General features: G+C 30.0%; 1 protein-coding gene across 6 annotated transcripts; it reads left to right on the top strand.

Annotated features, from left to right (window-relative positions):
• The first annotated feature begins 14 nt into the window (after positions 1–14).
• Fmr1 (synaptic functional regulator FMR1) lies at positions 15–14,497 on the top strand. Of its 6 annotated transcripts, XM_033468964.2 has the most exons (15): positions 15–159; positions 557–609; positions 1,295–1,445; positions 1,935–2,098; positions 2,189–2,354; positions 2,595–2,665; positions 4,308–4,379; positions 6,919–7,066; positions 7,148–7,285; positions 8,137–8,175; positions 8,658–8,801; positions 9,244–9,454; positions 11,940–12,152; positions 12,435–12,533; positions 12,682–14,497. In XM_033468964.2, exons 1-15 carry the CDS (start codon positions 109–111, stop codon positions 12,867–12,869), a joined length of 1,908 nt encoding a protein of 635 aa, XP_033324855.1. In that variant the 5' UTR covers positions 15–108; the 3' UTR covers positions 12,870–14,497. The 6 variants fall into 6 exon arrangements, with proteins under 6 accessions (XP_033324855.1, XP_033324857.1, XP_033324856.1 ...); XM_033468966.2 differs by lacking the exon at positions 4,308–4,379; XM_033468965.2 differs by lacking the exon at positions 8,137–8,175.
• The last annotated feature ends 473 nt before the right edge of the window (positions 14,498–14,970 follow it).

The raw sequence follows: 14,970 nt of genomic DNA, 5'->3' as shown, positions 1-14,970 counted from the left end.
AAGAGTTGCGCGATTGGTGAACAACGAATTTGCAGCCTCGAACTCGTGCAGCTGCCCGCTCGCCAGCATGCCTGCTGCAAAGGAGGCGAGCCGTCACACAAAAGCAAGATGGAGGATCTCACAGTCGAAGTATGCGGCGAAAACGGAGCATATTATAAGGTTCGTTCTGTGAAAAGTATAGAAAAAATGGGGCGGAAGATTGAGGCCGTGGATAGACCAACTCACGGTCCATGGCGCGGTTATAATCTCACAAAAGGGACGCCCGTACTTCGCGAAAGCGCGGTCCTCAAATGTTCGCGAGGTAACGCGGCTTCCTCCGACGCCATGTCTCGTTTGACAGGGCGTGATTTTCATCAGCTTTCAATGTTACGATCCACCTTGACGCTTTCCCGATTCACGGAAACGCATTCCCCTTATGTCGAAATTATAGAAACGCTACTCTCGTGGGTACCCCGAATGCAATGCAATATTATGTCCGATTGTCTTATGCCACTCGCTACACATCTAATTTCTGGATGAGTATATCTTTACATGCATCGTGTTTCATTTTTTTTAGGGCTTTGTCACCGATGTCTTTGAAGATGAGGTTCTGGTACAGTTTGAAAATGAGTAAGTCCCTTCCATGCCCCTCCAACAACAATTTCAATATCAGTACATCTAGATGGTTGACTATGATTACAAACTATATTAATGCAAACAGTACAGTTTTTTGGGTACAGGAATTCTATTATGTTTATCAATTATGCTTCTAATAGCTGCACGCATGGTAGCGAAGGATTTATGATTTGAATAGATGTCAAATGTTTTTTATACCTACAAATTATGATATTCTGATATTTTTTTATATATTCTACTTTATTTTTTAGTATATACAAAAAACAGTTCTCATAACATTTGCAAAGTGTTATGGAAAATCATTGAAATTTGTAATAATACTACTTACGATCTTTATTTTCATAATTTGTTTGGTATGGAAGTATAACACGTTCGTGTTAATTTCTAACGATCACTAAACAATAAAATTCAGTGCTTGAAGTTGAATATATTAATATTTGTAAAATATTATTATATAACTATAATACACAGTGTATGAAAGCATTGTCTAAATCCATTAAATACATCAATATTCATAATAATCTCTTTGTCCCAGAAAATTATGACATTATATAATTGTATGGGTTAGTTTAAATGCATTTTAATTTGTTATCCATGTGAAAAGTATTGTAACATCGTGTGAAATATTTATGTGCATCTGTTTTGCACCATATAATAACATATTATTTTCCATTTCTAGTTGGCAACCAGAATCTAAATTTCCATTTGCTCAAGTACGTCTACCTCCAAAAGGTGGTCCTAAAGCTGAATTTGTTGAGAACCAGGAGATTGAAGTATTTTCTAGGTCCAATGATCACGAACATTGTGGATGGTGGAAAGCAATCATTAAGGTTAGTAGCAATACATTATAATCTTTGAATATTACTTTTTAAAAAAATTATCTACCTAATATATATTAATATTCACATTTATTATTCTTCTATATATGTGTCAAATCTAGGTACATACATTAAATTTTTTACATGTTAACCCTTTCTGGTCATGAATTGGTCAGTAATGTACTTTTCATTCATCCAGTGATTTTTATATGCTTTCTATGTAACATTATGATTTATGTAAACTATATATAAATGTCATCAATGTGTACCACATAATTCGATGGTTATTCTAATATTAATGCAGTAAGAGTGATCAAATTTAATTTTATAATGAAAGTGATGAATATCTCTACTTAAAACCGCAACGGGAAACAATCTTTGCTGAGAAAATCCTAGCTTAAGACTGAAAAGGGTTAAAATGCAGCACAAATGTTTATTACAATTACACACTGAAAAATGTCTAAAAAAAATCTTTTTATATATGAAAAATTGATATTTCAGATGAGCAAAGGAGGTTTTCAAGTAATTGAATATACAGGATGGGAATGTGCTTATACTGAAATTGTAGCTAGTGAGCGACTGAGGGCTAAAAATCCTAATCCCCCTATTGATAAAAATACATTTCACAAGATCGAAATCGAAGTACCTGAAGATCTAAGAGAATTGTATGTAACGTCTTCTATTTCACTTAATGATTATTAAAATCATTAGGTGGACATAACTAATATTTTAAAAATTTATTTTACTGTGTACAGTGCCAAAATGGAAAATGTACATAAGGAATTTCAAAAAGCGATAGGTGCGGCAGTGTGCCGATATGTGCCTGAACGAGGAGTATTGCTGGCCATCTCCCGTTATGAAACTTTACATCGTCATAGTAGTGTACTACAGGAAATGCATTTTAGAAGCTTATCGCAAAAGGTATGTGAAAAAATTAATTTTAGCATCAATTGATAATTGTCAGTTAATTCAACAATAATTTAAGAATATAATGTTATATCAGAACTGCTTTTTATTCTTCTTAACAGAAGTAGAAACAAGTTAGTCAAGATTATTCGTGTATGTCTATGTCTTTCAAGAAATAATAATAACAGCTTTATTGGTTTCCTTATGGATTACAAATGTTTTTCAAGTACATGAAGGTATACTTATGTGTTACAGGTATTACTTTTAAAAAGAACAGAGGAAGCGGCACGTCAACTTGAATCGACTAAACTACAAACAATTGGGGGGTAAGTAAAGAACAATTTGTCTTGGTGTTGCAATTAACATAAAATCTTGTGACATTTAATACCTGCCCCTATCCATACACTGTCCTGGTTACCATCCTGTCTGTGGTTTGCATTTACTGACAGGAAAGATTCACAATATTTCCAATCATTAATTAATATGTTTGCTTCAACATTATATAATTTTTATGAATGTTATTATGTAATCACACTGAAAAAGTTCCTATACGTTTCATTTTCGTTTCCACATGTTACATTTGTGATTGTATATAAAATCTTCTGAGAAATTTGTCGATACATCTTTTTCAAGATCCATACATAACTTTATGTGTCAATCGCCATTTTATTTCTCATACTTCTGCCAATCACGAGAGCACAACGTGCATATTGTAATAAGTCAGCACACGATGTACTTTTTCATCTGTCTTTTAGCAAATGTCACTTTCTGTTGACATACTGTTTGAGTTGTTTTGAAATACTGTTGTACATGTAGGGTAATGCTATGTTTTTCATGATTTGCTGATTACAACTATCAGCTATATAGAATAGGATTAGATCAATATTATTTAATGCATTTCGTAATACACTCTCATATTAAATGTATTAAATATATTTATTGCTACTTGTTGCTTTCCCGTTTTAAGTCACCTTAACAAGGGAACAAAAAGATATATGTGTACACACATCCTATTAATAAATAAATATTAATTACTATTCTACAATAGACATTGTATAACTGAGTATAATTAACATAATTGTTTATAATTGAAAATTTCACAGATAGTTCAGTTACTATATAATACAAAAAAGAAATAAGATATGCATGCATTTTTGACTTTCCATCTATTTATATATACTAGGACATTATTGAATTATTGTTACAAAATTTTTAATTATTATCATTTAATCAAATATAGAGTTATTATGCAAGATATTTGTATATTAACAATCATATAAAACTTTACCAAAGTCTACGTAGTTTTAGATGCTTCACATATTTCAGCAAGTAAACAACACTATATGTCTGAGCAACTAATACATATAATTAGGGCTATTGCTTGCACTTGAGATTTGTTTACATGTTATATTCTTGAACACTACAATTGTTTTTAATTAGATATTTTTAGACTGAGATACTCATCAAAAACATTCAAATAACGGTTTGTATGATTTTTTGTTAAATTAATTAAATAACAATATTTAATAAATTTTAGTGATGTAGTGGAAATTGAGGATAAATTTTAGGGTACTAACTCTGGATATTCGTTTATTTTAATACAGCTATTGGTTCTAGATAAATGTCCAATACAATAAATAGTAGGCAACAAAATGTTTATAGCATTATGTTTTATTTTTTAAATTATTAATATACTAACAAAACGTATGTATAAAAAGTATGTAACAATTTTCAAATACTTTTTAACATTGCATTGCTGCTATTAACAGAAGTGTGACTCCTTTTCAGTAGGAGAGTGAAAACTTCACTAATTCTATATGTTAACTAATAATAATGGAAGTGGATTTGGAATGAAATTTCTATATTGATTGGCGAGGAGCAAACAGACAGAATGGCAGGGACACAGGATAGGGCCATTTTATACATGACTTTCCACTGAGTTACACCAGAGTTTGTTTCTCATTTCAGCAAATTTAGATCTTCAAACTTTATATATCAGCGTGTCTCAGACTTTGAGGCAGGAGTGAAAACAAATTCAAGGTGAGATCACAGCAGCGTGGTTTAGTCTTAAGTTAACTTTAGCTTATTGTATGACAAATACACAGCTGCATTTTTCAAATTGAAAAATGAGATTACACTATAAATGTGCATGCTTCGGCGTTGTGTAGAATATTCACTGAGACCCAAACGCTTTAAATACACAGACATATCAAATTATTATTTATTCTTTACTATTCATTATTTGTTTTGTAGTCAAATTTTTCCGTAACCGATAAAATAGTGAATAAATATAAATGGGTAGCTGTGATCAGTTTCAATCACTTTTTCTTTTTTTTAAATACATATATGTGTTTAAGTAGAGTTTTACGTTTATTCATTGTTCCCATATAAGAAAACGTTCTGGCCTGCCAATGTTTGAGAAACACTGATATATTAAGTGTCTTGCACAAAAAATTAAATAACTAGTAACTCTATATTTTGTTAAAGACGACTAATTTATTTGCGGGAATTATAATTAGGATAATTAGAAACTATTTTACTATTAAGACATCAATATTATATAATTTGTATTAAGCTTTTATTTTATTTAAAATTTTCTTTTTAATTATTTTATTAAATTTCATACATTTCTTATAAAAGGTGTAAATAATTCATGTTTTATATCAGACAAATTTAGAATATATGAAATATTAAAATAACGTACATATATATCAAATATAAATTTTTGCTTGTTATACAGATTATATTTGTAGAAGGTTTCCATCAAAAACTTAAATTATCTATCTTTACATTGCACCATAAATATTAAAAACTCAGAAACACAGTGTATACATCATAATTTCTTTCATCATTATATTGTAATATTGAATCCAATCAGAAAGATGATAAAGAATTGTGATACTTTAAATATTTAAAAAATAGGATCGTATGCATGCTTCATACAATCATGTGATTATGGTCTCATGTCTTCACAAGTCCTAAATTCTCCCTTAAAATGCAGTGTATTGCGTTATTTTCCAAATGGAATTATTTACGTATTTTGTTATGTACAGTTATTACTGTGTGAATACATATATTTACTCCTTTTAAAAAAATTAATGTGTGCGTGTATATAATAAGAAAATCAAGGTAACATAAACATAATTCGAATTTAAGTATTACAGATTATGTAGAACAGATACTAGATTTATTCTCGATTTAATTATAGTTTTGTTTAATTTATTTTTCATGTATCATGTACCTTCAATGCACCTTATACAAAAATTTTCTATTACTTTTATCTGTCAGGATGCAAGCCACAGATAGGACCTTCAATTCTATTAAAACATTTTGCTTTTCATAATTGTACTCTAACACATTAATATTGTATTGCATGTTATTAACAAAGAACGTAAACTTCATACTATCAAAAATATGAAGTTTGATATATACTTGCTGTATACATATTATCAGAAATATAAAGAATATTACATATATGTACATATGTATACAGGAGATTTCAGAGAAGGTGTGGGAACTTTTATGGGGTAATTCTTGAAGTGAATTGAAACAAACTTTTTTCCTGATCGAAAATGTTGGTTGCAACTTTCTTAACGAGTTATTAATGAAAATATACCGGTTAATCAAAGAACGAATAGAGCAGTCGATCTCCGGCATAACAGTGAACTACTCTCAATGTAGTGTTGATTTCAAGTCAAGACTTATAAAATCAAGTCAGCATGCATAAAAATGATTATTTCTTATTAGATAAAACTAATTTGGTATAATAGGAGACGAACTACACAATTAATTGTAGGTATACAGTAGTAGTACTGTAAATTAAGGGACGTGGAAGTGATCATAAAATACATTGACCTATTGCACATCCTTTAACTTTCATATTGTCGTATACCTGCCATCAGCTGTATAGTTCATTTTCCATTCTCCAGAGGCAGTGCACCATCCCCTTGACACACTTTTTGAAATAGCAAGTGGATTTATGACTAAATCAATGAAGTCTTATTGATGGTACCTATTTTTTCTAAATATTTTTTAGGATATTCTTTAACGGGATGATTTATTATTAAAGCGCTATTGTGTGTCAGTTTAGTTTACTCTGTTAGAATATTTAATTATATTTATTATAAAATTATACAAGTCTCGGACTCCGCGCGAAATCAACATTACAATAAGCGTAGTTTACCACCGAGTCGATGTTTTTATGTTAATAATCCATTAACCAAGTCACAACCATCATTTTCCCTATGGAAAGTTACTTAAAATCACTGCAGAAATCAACTTTTAATAGTTCAAATATTATACATATATGTTTATATATAAAATATTTAATATATTCATGTATATAATCAGTTATATTTTTTCATATGAATAAAAAGTGATAATTGCACTTAAGTATTATTCAGTAATTTGAAATATTACTCATACTAATTGTAATGATTCAATTTCTAAAAACTTCTATGCAATTGTACTAAAACATGTTCATTATAATTACCTGCATTATTTCAGCAGAAGAAATTGTATGTTGTCATACTTGTTCGAAATGAAATATTTGAAAAGGAATACGCTTTATTTTTTTTAGATACACAGATGAATTTAATGTACGAGAAGAACTGATGGGTTTAGCAATTGGTGCTCATGGCGCAAATATTCAGCAGGCAAGGAAGGTTGATGGAATTACGAATATAGAATTAGAAGAAAATACGTGCACATTCAAAATATATGGAGAGGTAATTACAAAAATTGTAGATGTCTCATAAATTGCCATATTATCTTGAAATGATGAATGTTACATTGTTATTTGTTTGCAGACACATGAAGCTGTTAAAAAAGCTCGTTCCATGCTTGAATATAGCGAAGAATCTATACAAGTTCCACGTATTTTGGTAGGCAAAGTAATTGGAAAAAATGGTCGTGTGATACAAGAGATTGTGGACAAAAGTGGCGTGGTAAGTATATTTGATTTATTATTTATTACTCTGGTAAGTTATAGGCACATTTCTGTTAGAGTAATATTTATGCTTTTACCTTTTTTTATACTTTGAAGTATATAAATTCTGATATATTTATTTTTACATTATACAGGATGTTCAAAAAATGCATATATATATACATATATATATATAGGACTGAACTGAGTGAAAAAACCTTAGTAAACATAGATTGAAAAGTTAACCGTTTCTGAGTTATAAACATTTGTTTGCTGGTATCATGATTTATAATAATTCCGTAATATTGATGTAACTGTGTAATACTAATAGTGTCCATAATCGCCGATTCACAACTGACTGGTTTTCAATGAAATCTACTCTCGGTAATTGAATGAAGATATTCAGAACGCGATTTATAAACACTGTAGTAAACATCGTATGCGATAGAAGCAAGTAAGTCAGTCATGATGCTAGCAAACACAAATGTTTATAGCTCAGGAGCGGTTGACCTTTTGACCAATGTTTACTGAAGCTTTTTTACTCAGTACAGTGTGTTCTATACACCATATAAATATTGAATGCCTTTTTTTGAACATTCTGTATATAGTACGTCTGTTTTAATTGTATACACATACTTATTTCTTAAAGCATTGAATAATTTTTTGTACCTTGCATAAGAACAAAATTGTACATATAAATTTAATCTAAAAGTAGTATGTGTGTACCATTCTTTGTTAATCATATATTTTTATGTAATAACATTTTTTAAAGGAAATAGTTAAACTCAAAAACTCAATACTGTAGTGAAAATGACAATTATTTGTTATGGGTTTGGTATATGCTATACAAACCTTGTTTGTTCTCGGTAGATAACGACTGGTTCGAGTGGGAATGTATATACTGATAGAGTAAGTATATCATGTTCATTGTTTTTGATTTCTTTCAGTTAGCTCAGTTATATGAATTATATATTGTTAGGAATATTATTAAATTTTAGACAGCCCACTCGAGCCAGTCCCACCCAATACTAAAATTATCCTTCTTTTTTCAATTAAATAAATTTGCTCATGTTCGTGCTTTTTTTCGTCTACAGACGCTTGGACTTTAAAATTATAAATTGTTTTATAAAAGAGAACTAGAATTCATTCAAAAACTATCGAATAATACTTAGAAATAAATTTTTTACTTTATGCCAGCAAAATAATTTGTTATGAAATAGAACACGTAGATAAATTTAATAACCCGAATTTTAAATCATTTTACGAAACTAACAAGCAAGGGTGACTGAAAACTAAAGGTGTATGGGTGCGATATGAGATTAAATTATTTATAGATCGAATATTTAGTGCTGCTTTAATGAACAATATTATTCTCAGTTTATAAATTTCAGGTACGTGTAAAAATAGAAGGAGACAACGAACCTCAACCTACGATTCCCAGAGAAGAGGGTCAGGTGCCCTTTGTATTTGTTGGTACTGTTGAAAGTATTGCTAACGCCAAAATGTGTTTGGAATATCACTTGGCACACTTGAAGGTACAAACTATTAAAATAATATTATTTTACTCTCTATGACTTGATATTTTCAATGATAACGAACTGAATCAGTATCTTTTATCATCTTAATTATCTCCTTTAATTTTGGACATAAAAAAAAAGATACTTCGTCAAAAGTGTACTACATGTCAAAAAGTGCTACAACGAGCCGTGAATGGCACATTAATAATTTTTTTATAATGTTAGAATCATTGTTTAATCTTTCATTCAACATCGAATGATCCTGTCAAATAATCATTGATTTAGTATTTCACTGGGAACAAAAAACATAGTTAATTTTGAAATCTGTAAAAATGTGTACATATTAATGAAGCTTTTTGTATCTTATAGATATTGGAAATAATCAAGATGATTAAACTTATTGATCCACTATGTTAAGCATTTATATATAAGTAATTTTTTTGTCTACTTCGTTTTTAAGGAAGTAGAACAGTTACGGCAAGAAAAATTAGAAATTGACCAACAATTGAGGAGCATGCATGGATCAACCACAGGACCAATGCCCAACTTTCCACCAACAAGACGAGGAATGAATGCAGGCCCAGAAGAAGGTAGTGGAGGACGAGGTGGACGTGGTGGTCAATCTCGTGGACGTGGCAGCAGGGGTAGGGCTCCTACCAGACACAATGCCGGTAATACTATTACTGACTATATCAACAATGTAGAGAACACACAAAAACGTAATGGTAGAAGCAGTGGACCCAACAACAGAGATAGTAGAGAGTCCAGAGATTATAAAAACAGAGGACGACCTGTTTCAAAGTAACACTCGATGAATTGTTCAAGTCAAATCAGTTCTACAAGACTTCTTATAGAATATTCCTAGTAGAAACTCGTTTATTTGGGTGTAAGATGACGATATTTGGTTCGAGTAAAAAAAATGATAATCATTTCGGTAGACTTACTATTACTTTCTTTACATAATATAATTCGTAGATGTACATAAAACGTTGAAATTAATTTTAGGGATTCATGAGACTTATTTAAAAAAAAAAAAACAAGTATTAATAGACATATAATACACGGAACAATTTTAGAGATATTTAGTTTTTCAAATTGTAAGTCTAAAAATAAGTATCAATCAATAGTGTAAATACATAGTGATTGCATTATATATAGCAAAACTTGTGTTCAATTGTTTACTTACAAACTGAAATACTGAATATATCCATAACTACAGTTTCAGATATTTGCTTTCTTTTATCTTTTTTAATGAAGAAATAAATTTGAAATCCCTAAAACTCGTGCTCCCAATTTGTTACCATCTAATTTAATTTATTTTGTCTTTAATTTTTTTTTTTTTTTTTTTTTTGTACGAATTTAGCTAAATTTTACTAGTTTAATATGTAAGACATTGATTAATACTAGTTTTGTTAACGTAAATGTAAAAAAATGACAGATGATGAAGACATCCTAATACGAAAAGAGAGTTAAAAGTTAATATTTTGCAGCTCAATCAAAAAAAGGTAGAACCACGAACAAAATAAAAAGTTTCGGTTAAATATTTTTTCTTTTCCCTTTTAATTATTTATAATTAATTTATTAATTCATTATAATCAATTATAAATAATGTAATACGTATTATTGTATGCAACACATTAAATTACATATGCCATTATATATGTTATACACAATAAAAATAATTATAAATTTATGTTCATTAATATACTGCGCACGCGCGAGGTAAAAGAGACAAAATTAATAATATATATTAAAACTAAAACAATAATATATATTATGATAGGTATTCGGATAAACGAGTTTGTACTTGAATTGATTCTTTCATCTATTCCTTAAATAATAAATTGTCATTTATTTTACTTTCTATATTTATAAATACATTAATAATATTAATTAACATTAACACAAAAAGTGCTTATGAAATATATAAAATGAAATGAGATAACATTGTCATACATAGATATATTTAATGATGTTTGTTTATGTCAAAATCAAAATAATTCGGTCTATTCGAATCGAATTTAGCTTCTATTAACTTAGAATCGTTACAATTTTGTCACTATTTAATTCTATACATTTGAAACTATATTTGTTATAAAAACGGTTCAACTATTTAATTTTGAAATGTAGATCGTGTGTTGGTTGTAATTCATTGTATGCTTTCATAATTACAATATTTAAATCTGTTTTATTTCATATTCATAGATATATGAACAATTCACATTTGTAAACATGTCATTACATAGGATAGGAAATTATAGTATAATAGATACTAATAATTGCAACCATATGCATTTGCATGTATGTCTTACAGGAATGCATGTAATGAGTAAGTTACTCATGATGCGTGATAGTCTTAATTTATTAGTTGCTTCAAAATTAAATATGATACATACTTTCATTTTATATGCGAATTGTCTAATCATACAATATATCGTAAGAATGGTTAACTTTTACGAAATAACAAATATTTTGCGATAAATTTATAATATATATATATATATATATATATAGATATATATATATCTGTATAACAATTAATATTTGATTCACCTTATAATAATACATGTATTGTCGAATGAAAGATGAAAGATTTATCTTAACAGTATACTAAATGTAATGAAATTTATTGCCTTTAACTATTAACAAAACTAAGTGTTAATGCTATAGATTGTTTAAAGTTGGTGACTAAGGAACAACTATTATGTTATTATTTTTATTAATAATGTACTTAAATACGTTTTGTAATAAAATTTATCTTGTGAAATACTCCTACGTGAATCTGATTTTTAAGGTAGAAAATAGTAAGTAATGATAATTACACACATTTTGCAAGGACTTTCAGCTGTTTTAATGCAGTCGGATAAAATGACCTTGTATAACATGATACGACACAAAATATAATTGTTTAATATTACAAATGTTTCTAATATAAAAAAGAAAACTATTAAAAATAATGTTCTCAGTTCCCCAAAACGTTTCTTCACTCCTAATTAATATTTAAAATTGTTAATACGGTGAAGATTGTTGCAAGTAAGAACACTAATCTTTCATCATTACATTTGTTTTGAAAAATGATTGAGCTGTTTCGTGTTCATTATATTCTACTGACTAATTTTCGTTTATTTTTTGTTATAAACATTGTTCAACTTGTAGGTTTGCGCCGAGATACCTTAGATGGTAGTGAAGATCGTGTAAGGGATCTACCTCCAAGAGGTGGTCATCAAGGTGGTGCCGGTAACTCGGGATACATGGGTAGACAAGGCCGTCCTCCACCTCAACGTAGAGATCGTAGAGACGAACGTCGTCGAACCACAGATGATGAAGACACGGTTCTTGATAGCCAAGATGTTTCAAGCATTGATAGAGGTAAAAGCATTGTTTGAATAACATTTCACATCACAACAACCGTCTCGTCCTAAAGAGAATAGAATCTTACATTAAAAATGCTTTGAGAGTGGCATGGATTGTGCAGCAAACATTTGTGACCATCTAACACTAACAGTATCAGTGGTACTTACTAATGCACGCTACTAACATACGCAGTAGCTTTGTATAATATATAACTAGTAAGATGTATGTAAATTTTGAATACTAGCTTTTTCATAATGGGATATAAAAAGATGGTCACAATGGTTTGTCTATGCATAGAGTCTGTATCAAGTGTGGAGGGAGGACCTAAAAGCATGAGGCGAAGACGACTCCGACATTCTCGGCAACGTAGTGCTACACCGACAAATAATCGAAAAGGTAACTATAGGCATAGAATTATCGTAGTGTTCCTTTAGGACGATCGGTTTTAGTGGGATTTATTATGTGTAATATTAAAAACGCACTTTTAAATCAGTGTTGAATATTTATGCAGAAATATTCAAAGTTAATTCGTACATTTGTTTAGGCAGCAATGCCGGCCCAGGCGAACAATCAACAGTAACTAGTAAAGAAGGAACACCAGCAAACGAAATTTCTGCTACAAGCAACAGTTCCCAAGGACCTAAGGGCCAAAGAGAACAACGGGCACGTCATCCTCGTATGCAACAGAGCAACAAGCCTAAAGAAGCTCTGGTTAATGGTACCAGTGGCTAAATAACCATTGTGGTCGACAAATGCTACTTATGTATAACGTTACACCTGATGAGAGCTATTAACACCCAGCACATAACATGACGCATACCTACGCAAGGACTACACGATTATGGAACGCGACATGATTAGTCTACGCTCGTTGTTAAGACTGTTTGCTACCGATAAGAAATACGACAATTGTTTAAGAAATCGTCATTCTCCTTAAACACATTTAAGGACACATATTAATATCCATGCATGGTTTAGTTTAATGATAGTAGTTATACTATCATGTTTGATATATGGATACATTCATTGGGAGGTAGTAGAAGCATTTGGTAAAAAGGAATCCCCTGATTGTGAAACTGTGCCTCATTTTTATACCGAGTTCCCAACTTGTGTGACAGCAATATGGACGTACTATAAAGTACCTCTTAATCACTTGTGAAATGATCCAATAATAGGCTGGATATACGTGGCTCGTACGTCAATTAACAATTTGAGCAATTTTCGTCTAGATGTGTCGCTCTATTTACTACAAAAAAATCACACAATACTTATCTGGAACACATAATGTAATCAGTTCTATTGTTGTTTCTATATTTCATTTATGAGTTCTTTGTTGCAAGAAGTTTTCAATATATATTCAAAGGTATCTTATTGCGTATAAACGTACGACGTTTGTGTTATTAGTACTTGTTTTTGGAAAAGCGTCAATTAAGCCCACTGGGTTAGGAGCTGGTTTGCGACATAACTATGACGAAACATAACATGATGCAGGAAAAATGAATTTCCGTTGTTAGACCTAACAATGGTAGGCGGCAGCTGCATGAAATCTGGGTTAAAAGGTATTCCCAATGATGTTCCTTCTATTTACTTCACAAGATTGAGTTTTTTTTTTGATTTACGATTATTAGTAGAATTATTTAACGACACTAGATTTTTATGTTTCGATGCTGAGTGTTGATTAATAATATCATGATGAATGCTAAAAATGACTTATTTGATTGTAAAAAAACACAAATGGGTGTGCACAAGAAGTCGGTTTTTATTTCCGGGTTCACTTTCACGTAATTTAGTCTTTTTTTTTATTACAGTCTAAGCATACTATATCAAACATTAGGATTTGATATAAAGTTCATTTCCGCATTGTTTCGCATGATTTAAAAGGAAAGTAAATGTATACTTAGTAATACCAATGTATGATGTGCCAGAGAAGGAATGATACATGTTTTATGATATCTAGCTGAAGTGCAGACTTAGCGCATACCTTTATTACTATAATACTACTTAGTCGAAATGTGGATGTCTGAAAAAATAAACTAGCTTTACTATACTAAGCTATAAAATAGATACGGTGAACTGTTTTAAATTGACTATTAGTGAAAATTAAAAATCAAGCGTCAACTTAAAACAGTTGCCTCTTCTTCCGGATATGACAACAACTAATCGGACGTGTCTCATGGATTTTGCAAAAACGCATGGCGGTTGATGCAACACTTGACACCAACAAAACAGCTGCCATTTTATCTGAATATTCTTATGGCGGCCAGAAAAACTGAGATATCCCCCAACTTGCTTGTTTCAGATACATTTGTATTGATTGCAGTTTGTGCATAATTTAAGAATAAAACATTTCTGTACATAGAGCGGTCATTAGTACGGTGAACCACAATTTTTCCAAAACATTAATAATCATTTTCTAATCTTGTCAATTGTTTTAAAATATAACCTTCACCCTATCCTCAAAACCACAAATAATTTTACAATAGAAAATAATATTGAAAAATACTATATAGTTAAGTAAAGTAGCAGCGATAGTAAAGATTACTTTCGTAATTAAATGCGTTATTTGCAAGAATAATTAATATTATTTTTATTTAATTATGTCTTACGTATTCAGACCTTCTACATATAAGTTAATAACTTTTTGTTGAATGAATATTTTAATCACGTAATATATAAATGCTTATATATATAATTATATAATAATTTTCAAAATGATAATGAAAGTTTCAGATGCAACAATGAGGTAACATAGTTTATATATTTTCAAATTTATTTTAGAGTTTAGTTCTTAATTACATGGAATTATTCGTGGTATGCCATTCTCTAATGTCTC

The sequence above is a fragment of the Megalopta genalis genome, chromosome 15 (genome assembly GCF_051020955.1).
Source record: "Megalopta genalis isolate 19385.01 chromosome 15, iyMegGena1_principal, whole genome shotgun sequence".
Taxonomy (NCBI): Eukaryota; Metazoa; Arthropoda; class Insecta; order Hymenoptera; family Halictidae; genus Megalopta; species Megalopta genalis.
Note: the sequence above shows the minus strand (reverse complement) of the source record. Positions and strands in the feature narration are given on the sequence as shown.

Coding starts and splice junctions, on each gene's coding strand:
- Fmr1 (XM_033468964.2), top strand. CDS start 109: ATGGAGGATCTCACAGTCGAAGTATGCGGCGAAAACGGAGCATATTAT. Junction 2,666..4,307: donor AAACTACAAACAATTGGGGG/GTAAGTAAAGAA, acceptor TTCTCATTTCAG/CAAATTTAGATCTTCAAACT. Junction 7,067..7,147: donor CATTCAAAATATATGGAGAG/GTAATTACAAAA, acceptor ATTTGTTTGCAG/ACACATGAAGCTGTTAAAAA.